This window comes from Symphodus melops, assembly GCF_947650265.1.
Source record: "Symphodus melops genome assembly, chromosome: 14".
Taxonomy (NCBI): domain Eukaryota; kingdom Metazoa; phylum Chordata; class Actinopteri; order Labriformes; family Labridae; genus Symphodus; species Symphodus melops.
In genome coordinates, this window is record NC_136704.1 from 23,841,639 (window position 1) to 23,852,131 (window position 10,493).

At 43.7% G+C, this 10,493-nt stretch overlaps 1 protein-coding gene across 1 annotated transcript; it reads left to right on the forward strand.

Annotated features, from left to right (window-relative positions):
- The first annotated feature begins 3 nt into the window (after positions 1-3).
- mettl4 (methyltransferase 4, N6-adenosine) lies at positions 4-10,044 on the forward strand. Its single transcript, XM_079360949.1, has 8 exons — positions 4-609; positions 1,012-1,077; positions 3,259-3,601; positions 3,856-3,925; positions 4,518-4,692; positions 4,771-4,877; positions 5,014-5,105; positions 9,533-10,044. The coding sequence occupies exons 1-8, from the start codon at positions 388-390 to the stop codon at positions 9,685-9,687; spliced, it is 1,230 nt and encodes a 409-aa protein (XP_079217075.1). The 5' UTR covers positions 4-387; the 3' UTR covers positions 9,688-10,044.
- The last annotated feature ends 449 nt before the right edge of the window (positions 10,045-10,493 follow it).

The window sequence follows — 10,493 nt, forward strand, 5'->3', positions numbered from 1 at the left end:
GGCTACATCCCAGTCTGAGTGTGTGAAGCAGTCAGCTAGTTTACCTGTAGCCTACACAGTGTAAACCATATATATAAACAAGTCTACGGTTTAAACATCAGGGGCTTCCTCCTGCGTTCTAATATCTACGGAGCGCCGTTGAGTATAAAAGAGATTTTATACGTCATCCGTTTCCGCGAACTCCAGCAGGACACACACTGGCTGGATGCGCTCTCTACTTCCGGTATCATTTTCAGCGAAACGAAAGACTTTCTGTTGTTGCCAGGGTCTCAGGTGTGGTTTATTACGTAACGTGACCCGGTGCCGAGGAGGAAACCTTAGCACGATATAATAATAATATGTAAATCATCTTGGTTTCTTCTTTTTTTTTTTTTTTTTTTTTTAATCATGTCGGTGTTGGTTAATAACAAGCATGGCTGGTTCGTGGACGCATGTTCACTCGTGGATCAGTGTTATTCACGCTGTGTCCGTTTTAAGGACGCTCAGAAGTCACGTGTCGAGTGCAGTTTTAAAAGACAGATCTTAAAAAGTCATCACAGTGTGAAATCAGAGGCTGCAGCTGATGCAGCAAACTCGGAGGTGTTGCAGGAATCAGACAAAACATCCAAGGTAACTTGATCTGTACACTAGTATAAGCATTTTCTCTGCACCTTAATCTGTATATTTAATCCTCTGAATTCATAGCATTTATTTATATTTATAGCCTCCCAATAATCCATCCAGCCATATATGCCTAATAATTCACTTTTTCTTTAACCACATCTGTAAATGTTGTAATCACTGTACATAGAACGAACTCTTGCACTTTCTGCTTATTTGCACTTCTGGTGAGATGCCAAACCTCATTTCGTTACCCTATACTTGTATATGTGTAATGACAATAAAGTTGAATCTCATCTCATCCTCCTCCTCCTCACTGCGCAGTATTAAAGGCTGGTCTATCTATCACTGTCTGGGTAAATGACATGCTTCCAAGTTAAGTTAATATTTTTGCTTATTTATTTTCCCCAGAAAAGAAAACGAAAACACAGTGAACTCAACCACGGAGAGACTGATTTACAGACCTTTCATGATAAGGTATGTTGCCACACATGATGTGCATCATGTTCCATGTATTCAGCTAGAGGATAATAAATCAACTGAAGAGTGAGAAATAGCTCGATAGAGGGACAAAGGTCCCAGGACCCCCGTGGGTCCGCGAACCATAGCTTGGGGGTCTGTGGAATAATTGACAAAAATATTGTAAAAGTGTGCTGTATCATTATAAAAGCATATACACATGCAGCATGCGTAAAAGCATGAAGCTTATCTTGATTTACTTTGATTTAAAAGTCAGAACGACGTAATACATACACATCAATGTGACTTTTTTTATGTACCGCATGGTGACCTCTCTTCAGATTCTTTCCCCCACATCAGTGAAGAGTTATCGGCTCCTCCCCAAGGTCATGACAGCATCTTTCACTCCCTGTTTTTCTCACTCCAGCGCTTTACACATTATTTAACATCCTGAGATTCATTGTGCCCCTTTGACTTTCGGTATCTTGTAAACCTAGATCACTTTTTTTTTTTTTTTACTCAAATGTGAGTCTTGTTCACGAAGATCTCAAGTTAAGGGACTTTTAACGTTTGACACAAAGGATGAACACAGTAAAAGAAAAGATTACAGGGTGATCGTATGTACCTTCACACCAGCCTGTTTTACTCTTCCACTCTAAGGCTAAGGGTGAATTTCATCATCTGAATAGGTCTTATAATTTACAAGGTACTTTTTACTTTTATTTACAATTACGTACAGCAATTCGTGCTCGAGGAGTTCTATGGTGAACTGAGCTAGGGAACCATCCCCTTCAGGTTATTTTTGATAAATAGGGTTTGATGTTGTTGTGTGAGGTGGAGAGTTGCTGAGTCTCAGAAGAACTTCAGACTTCGGCGCTTCAATCAGACCTCTTTAATAAAAGAAGGCAGCTGCGTTCACTCTCGAACCTTCACATTCAATTATGTGCAATACAGAGAGGAGGTTACCTTACAGCAGGTGTGTGTGTGTGTGTGTGTGTGTGTGTGTGTGTGTGTGTGTGTGTGTGTGTGTGTGTGTGTGTGTGTGTGTGTGTGTGTGTGTGTGTGTGTGTGTGTGTGTGTGTGTGTGTGTGTGTGTGTGTGTGTGTGTGTGTGTGTGTGTGTGTGTGTGTGGTCCAGCACGAGGCCAGTGACTGCAGAGTCCTGGTCCAGCACGAGGCCAGTGACTGCAGAGTCCTGGTCCAGCAGGCCAGTGACTGCAGAGTCCTGGTCCAGCACGAGGCCAGTGACTGCAGAGTCCTGGTCCAGCATAAACAAGTAGCAAAAACAGGACCATGTATGGTTATATGTGTGTTTCTCATGCAGCTGCAGGACACAGGACACTTCTACGCACCCCCGGTTTTATGACCGCCAACTATTCTAAAACATAATAATATGACACTCCTTACAATGTTATAAATACACATGTAATACATATAAACTTTTTATGATAAAGTTTACGTAAGTTAAAATATGACTTTCGTGATTAGCTAACTTCAGCCTGAACTCAGCTTGACTGGAGATTCTCCTGTGAGGGGGTCAAAGTGTCAGCCGAGCTTTCAGCTGTTGACCAATGAGCAGTCTCCCTCGCTTCAGACCGGTGTGGTGAATCATCTGGGATCTTTCAACAATAGAAACCCCCAGCGTACACTTCCCAAGGCTCTGCATATATTCCAAATGATATGATCATAATCAGGGTCGCGTCACATCGACCCACCGAGACTAATCTGTGGAGTAAACAACAAGTCTTCCCCCAAACATCCTGCACATTTCAGGAACAGCTGTTGACTCTCCAAGCTGTCCTTGGTCTTGAGATAAATCTGAACTGTGTCAGGTCTGACTGACTGACCAGCAACACAGGAAGTCCTCCACACATTTCCTTCTTAGAAACTCTTTTCTCACAGCAGACAGTCGGCTTCAATCCAAATAAAACTCTGCTGCTGTGAGATGTGCTTACAGCTTCTCAAACTGAGAGTTTTAAATCAACGTCTCGACCCTCGACCGCTCGCTCCAGGTGAATTCTCCAGATAATGTTTGAATAGTTTGAATTGCCCCGGCAGGGACAAATGATTTTTTTTTTTTTTAACTGAATTGATATCCCTAAAGGAAAGTAGCATTTTTTGTTATTTTGTGCACAAATCTCAGATCCTCAAATTGAACACACCTCACTGAGGAAACGAACCGCTTTGTGTTCTCATGCAGGTCAGGTCTGTGATCCTGGAGGGAACCAAGTCCTTGGTGGACTCTGCCCGATCCCTCGGACATCTAAATGGAGAGACCGGCCTGGGGAAAGAGCCTCTTCCTTCCCACAACTGCAACCTTGTTGCTCTCTGTGAAATGGCTAAAGAGCTCCCTCTAGTGGACGAGGAGGAGGAGGAGTGCGTTCAGTCAGTGGTGGCTGCAGATGTGGACTTGTTCTCCCGGGTCACAGAGAACAGGGATGACAGTGCCAACGTGGTGACACTTCTGGGAGAGGAATATGTCATACCATCACACACAAGCTTCCTGCTCTCTGATTACACGAGAATACAACCTCTCGTCCACTGTGAGTGCTCCGTGTCAAAACATCTACGTCACGGAACAAGTTAGAAAAAGAGATTCTCCGAGCTGCAGTCACTAAATAATTGTGGTGACTTATTTTCCCTTAAAGCTGTGAGGTTGTTTTCCAATGTGGCTGAAATATGACGCCCCCCCCCCCTTTCTGAATGAACTGTTGTAAATAATCGCCTGTTTGTTTGTGAAGCGACGGCTCCGTTGTTGTTTTTCCAGCCTGACTTTGTTTGTCTGTCTCTCACACAGATGGGAGCAGCTTTGACCTGATCGTTATCGATCCGCCGTGGGAAAACAAGTCTGTGAAGAGGAGTCGGCGGTAAATTGACACTTAAGCCTTTTGTTGACGTTTATGTTCCCCCCCTTTCAGATCAGGATGGTCTCTACATGTACAGAAACAAACCGGATCAAATAGAACAAGGATCAAAAAGGGTTAAAGCCAGGGTCGGTCATTTCCTTCACATCCATTTTTTTAAGATTCTGGTTGAAATTATCTTTAGGTCCTGACAGAAATGAATAACCCTGGTGCTCTGAAATAAGAAACAAAGAAAATCTGTCCCCTGTAGCGGTTTGTAATCTTGTAAAAACTTCGACCAATGTCTGCCACGAGGTACCAATCTGATGAACCAATCACACGCCTCTACCTCTAGCTCACACTTAAAGCAACTCAAAGTCTCGACATGGTCGGCTTCTGGAGCGCCGGCGCTTTTAAACATGTTGCGTTGGTTCAGTTTGTTACTTCTGTCGCTGATCTCCAAAGTGCAGATTTTTTTAAGTTAATCCATCTGATTGGTCGAAAAGAAAGGATTTTCCACGGGGTAAATGGCGATGGAGTGGAGAAAAACCGCTTCAGAGAACATGGTGGTTTCATTTCTGTATCATGCCTGTCTTCATCTGTTTCCTCATCGTAGGTACAGTTCTCTGCCCTGCACCCAGCTGAAACGTCTCCCTGTACCCCTGCTGGCATCACCCAACTGTTTAGTAGCCACCTGGGTCACAAACCGGCCCAGCCACAGGCGGTTTGTGCGGGACGAGCTCTATCCACACTGGGGGCTGGAAGTCGTTGCTCAATGGTTCTGGGTCAAGGTACAGAAACTGTGATGAGATCCGCCTGTCAGTGTTCAGTGATTGCAGATGTTTTACTGGCATGCTCTTCACCTTCAGGTCACCACATCTGGACAGTTTGTGTTTCCACTGGACTCGCACCATAAGAAGCCGTATGAAGTGCTGCTGCTGGGCCGATGTTCTCCTTCTGCAGATAAACCTCACAGGTACACAACGTTTTGAATCCTCTCCGTCTTTTCTGATAACTCTCATGCCTCATTAAATCCTAAAAATAAATATTCCACACATTTACTCGTTTTCAAATTCACATTCTTTCTTTCTTCTTGTTGAACCGCCCTTCAGCCCATCGGAGACGTCGGCGGCTCCTGTGGAGGATCAGCGTTTGATTGTCAGCGTGCCTTCAGCGCTGCACTCCCAGAAGCCTTCACTCTCAGGTGCATGTCGTCTGCTAGCATGCTGGAGCTTGCTACAGTAGCCCTTTTTGTTTTGTTTTTTAACTGTGCCACCAGAGGGCAGTGCTGCAACATCAGAGATTGTCATCTTACTCCACAGCGTCAGTGATAATCTGTAAATCCCACCACAGCATGCGTTCACACTCACAGGAGCTGAGTCCTTTCATTGGGGGGGATTTGGAAATTAAAAGTGAGTCATTTTGATTTGAAACAACTTGAGAAGAAGAAGACAAGAAAAGAGCACAAATGTGAAAAATGAAAACCCATTTCCTGTATCTTATACATGGATAAATCTAGGTTTAGCACTACAGAGTGTTTCTCATGTTGAATTAAAAACAACATCTCAAACACACATGCTAGGTGTGTGTTGTGTTCCTAACAATCGGAGGGATTCAGTCCTCAGCCTGTGTCAGGTTTGATTGGTCAGAGCGGGTGATTTCATCTTCTCACACAGGATCTGATATGTGTTAATTCAACATTTAACTTCGACATGAACTCTGCTGCTTAGAGTCCACCATCAACCTTGACTATGAATATGCAGCAGCTCTGAGCAGGAGAAGCCTTGACGTCATGTTCCTCCCTCTCAGGGGAGCGCTGTTTTTATTGTGCAGTATGGAAGCCAGGAGAAAGAAAAAGTGTTAGCAGCAGCCGTCAGAGAAGCAGAGAGACGTGGATGTGTTAAAGTAAAGTGAATGAAATGATAACGATGCCACTGTGGAGCTGTGCTGACAAAGAGATTAAGAAGATTAGGGAACAGATTGTGTTTTATCTCCTTCCTGGATTCAGAGCCTCTCAGCACGTTTCCCCTCGTGTTGCTTTGTGATACTTTATTTAGGCTGAAAAAAAACTTTTTGACACATCCTGTAACTACAGCCCGACCGAGTAATCGACCGGTCGATATTAGCATGTCCAGTCATTATTGCTAAGTGCTGATTATATCACAGATCTGCACTGATATTATTAGAGTTTGAGTATTACTGTATTAAGCTAGCGTTTGTTTTTCACCAGCAGAGGGCGCTGTATGGATTAGAACCAGCGTTATCACTCTCCATGTTGTCACGTTTGAGTGACCATCATGTCTTCATAATTTATCTTTTCCACAAGTGTCATTTCTTCTGTTTTTTATAACTTAAATGGCTTTTAACTCTTTTTTTTTTTTTTTATAAATCACTTTAAATGCCGCCTGTAACTTCTGCAGGACTCCCTTGAAAAAGAGGTTTTTCACCTCAATGGGACTTTCCTGGATAATTGCATTTTGCAAAACTGCATTTGAGAGATCCAACAAATCCAATAATCCCGAGGAAGCCATGAGACTCAGGAGGTCAAAGGACAAGATGTAGGAAGTGATGTCAGTGCACAGAGAGAGAGAGAGAGAGAGAGAGAGAGAGAGAGAGAGAGAGAGAGAAGAGCTCAATAAAAGCCAAACATTTTACTATATTATCATATCATATATTTGAGTTTAATATAATTTTTTTCTTCTTTTGTTCACTCTTGCAATATATCATCCAACATCTACAAATATCTGGCCCTTTTGCATTCATCTACCTCGGCTTTGTCATGCTCATCTGAAACTATCATCGCCGTCGTTCTGCAGCCTCTGTGTGTGTGTGTGTGTGTGTGTGTGTGTGTGTGTGTGTGTGTGTGTGTGTGTGTGTGTGTGTGTGTGTGTGTGTGTGTGTGTGTGTGTGTGTGTGTGTGTGTGTGTGTGTGTGTGTGTGTGTGTGTGTGTGTGTGTGTGTGTGTGTGTGTGTGTGTGTGTGTGTGTGTGTGTGTGAGTGTAAAGCATGTCACGTCTTCCTGGAGCCGTTGGCAGCCTCAAACATGTGAAGAAGCAATCCTCGAGCCTGCGGCGCTGAGAAACCCCCGACACACTTTGGGACGGGGCTCCGATGGCTGACATGCTCGGTTGCTAAGGGACACCGTCATCCCCGTACAGTTACAACATAACCTTGCCAGATGGTCAAAGCTGAAGAAAAAAAAAAAGGTCTTAGTGCTACTCTCAATGACAAGTCGTGTGGCCTGTTGTATTAATTAGATCCCCACTACAACTCATGAATAAGGAAGTCGGCACCCAGATTGGTGCTCTAGAGGTTCACTGGCCCGTCCTGATGTTGAGCTCTGAGGGTCGTTGATTGGTTGTTGGACTTTTGGGCAGTGTGTCATTTTGTTTGGCTCTGAGTGCTTGTTGCCGAGTCTTAAAGTCCTGATTTCAAGGTTCTGATTTGTCTTTTGTCTTTTGGGTCCTTGACCTTAAAATAATTTAATAATTCAGGAAGTTTGATGAAAGGAGCAGCATCACCTCTCTCGGCGCTGCTTGAAGAGCATTTGGAGGTTCAATTATTATTATTTTCCTTTCACTCTTAAGGCTCTGAGAAACTCAGCTAAGTAATGCTGCTGATAACATGCTTGAACATCTTCATCATAAACACGCTTGTCTCCAGCTGTAGTAATAGTCGTGAAGGACTTTCATGGAAGGATGGATGTGTGACTTATTGTCTGAACTTTCTGCTGGAGGTTTTAAATCCTCTCCTGAACAACAAAGAAGCAGGTCATCTGCAAAAAAACCTCAAACTGCAGCAACTTTGCCGTGACTATCTGAGGATTCAAATGAAAAAGCGTCGGCCTCAGAAGCGTGTCCTGTTGGACTCCACACTGACCCGCGTAATACAACCTCTCACTTCACACTATATGTAACTATGAAGTTCAGATTTTATGATCTATAGTATCAAACACTGTTTTTAAATCCATGCATACTCCAATTGTTTATTTCTCACTTTCTATTGCCGGAGTCATTTCTTCTGTTGTTTTGTTTAGTGCTAAAGCTGGAGACAAACCAACTTTTTTACTTCACACTATGAAGGATTTTGCCACGCAGATGTGTGTGCTTAGTTTCAGGAGTTTTGGGAATGTGGGACGCTGCTTGAAGGTAATCCGTTAGGGGCGAGATGAAGGAATAAATGTATATACAGTACTTACCTCCAGTGGGCGCCACTGTTTCCAATGCTTTGGTTGTAACTGACTCAAAATAAAACATGAGTTATTGTTTTGACTATCACAGTCTGCCATCAACACAGATTATTTTATTTTTAAGAAAAACGTTGAAAAATGAGACCTCGTGGGACTGACGGTGTTGAGAGGAAGTCGTTAATGATGATTAGAATGATCAGAATCTGAAAGACTGAACGTGTTCCTCGTATTAGAAACACTTTCCTTTGCTAACCGGGCTGAAGTTTCTTACCTTTTACCCATTTAAGAGTTAAGAGGATAATTAGGCCTTTTATTCTGTGTTCAACTCCCCGAGCTGAGTCACTGGTCGGGGGTTGAATTATTCGGAGAGCCGCATGTTTGGCCTTTCCACTCTCTGACTCTGTGACGTGCAGAGAAAGAGAAAACGGGAGGCAGAACAGCACACGGTGGAGGTTGGATCAGTTTTGGTGGATCAGGCTTTCGTGCTCATTAACTCCCCGAGTGTTGGCTGAGGCGAGTGTCAGGGAGGTTTGAGCGTGTGCACAGGATCTGTCAGGTGTTCTGCTCCTGGAGTATCATCACTTATAGACTCAAGGTCACTGCCAGTCTCTGCAGTGTGAAGGAGCTGGGTGCATGCCAGTGCTGTTCTCCACCTATCACTGAGTAACAGGGAGGGTGCCCCGTTAAAAAATGGAGGCGGTGCAGAACCTTGACTTTCACTGAATAAAAGTATTCAGCGGTTTAATAGGTTTCACGCACGATGCCACACAAATGTACTGCTCAAAGGAACAAAGGGACAGTTAATAATCACAGTGTCAATCTGTTCATTTGGGACACACGAGTTGTTGTGAATCACGTTCACCTGCTTTGCTGCAAATGAAAGCAACAACAGGTGCAGCGGAGAGGCAGAAGCGACGTATTCCTCATCCTTCCTGTCTGATCCGTTTTCTAGTTTTGTGTCATTGCTGGTGAGCGAGAGGCTGAACCTGGAGCCCCCGATCAGGTTGCACAGGTAATCCACGCTACATGGTCACATGAAGCGCTAGCTGTGTCCAGAGCTCGGAGAAGACTGGTTTCTGTTTCACAGAGCCCGACACCTGCAGCAGGCTTCTGCTGGTTTCTGTTTATTATAATGTAAAAATATTAATTTGTCATCTCAGGGCACCTGGGGTTGACAATTATACCCCGTGTGCAGGTGTGCAAATCTAGAGTCCTTACCAGTGAGATAAAAACAATAGAGTTGAACATGAAGGATTTTAAAGAGATGTTTAAAATATCAAAACAAATTTAGCAACAGGAAACAAAAAAAACACTTTCAATGAACGACAGATTTATTTACATTTTTCGGTCAGGAGGAATACAGAAGGTCTGAAGAAGTTGTCTTTTGAGGTCAACCTGTTTTTCATTCCTCTTCCTTGCTTTTTTTTTTTTTTTTTCTCTAGAGGTGTTGAAGCCCTACGTCAGGACTGAAGCCAAATGTTTGGAGCTGTTTGCCCGAAATCTTCAGCCTGGATGGACGAGCTGGGGGAACGAAGTGCTCAAATTTCAGCACACGAGTTATTTCACTTTGACACCTACCGATGAGCCAAGCAGGTGAAGTCGTGACAACTTCACGACTTCTTCCCGTCCCTGACGAAGAACGTGAAGTGATGAGAGACTTATAAACCCTGTCAGTATTTTAATAAAGATTCAGAACCAAAATACTTCTTTACCAGGTCTGTTTGATCTGTTCTTCTCATGTTTGTAGGACCTTTGATTTCTGTTTTTGGGTGCATGTTTCAGAAACTGAATCGCACGTCTCATGATGCTCTTGGAGAGATGAAAGTGCATTTCTATGCAGCTATGTTTTTAAAAATCTTCTGCAGCAGTCAGATGAACAACACTCAAGGTTTTTTTCATTTTTTTTCTTCCGTGATCTTTGGCACAATATGTCTCAAGGAGAATCAAAGCGTTTCTATTTTTACTCGTATCAAGATGATTCCTAATCCAAATAAAAGCAAACATTTTCTCATTGAACGTATGCTTGTCGCTGTCCCTTATCAGATGGTTTCTTTTCATTTTCTCACTTGAACAACTGGCTGCTGTACCGTTCACTCTGCCAAGGACACGCTGGGAATATTCTGTTTCCTCTGAGAGACGCAGCCTCTCCTTTTGACACTCCTCTTCGTGCCGGTAAAGCCATTAACTACCTTTTCCTGTTGGGCGGGGCCTCCCTAATGAGTCTGTGGTCTGCGGAGGAAGGAGAGACGTTGTGGGGATGAGCAGAGCTGTCCTCATGGCAGCAGAGAATGACTTGCGGCCGCTGCAATACAGAACACATCACAGCTAATGAAGCCGGGGCGATACAACGTGTCACGCGCGCACACACACACACACGCCACTTTATACTTTATACACGTTAAC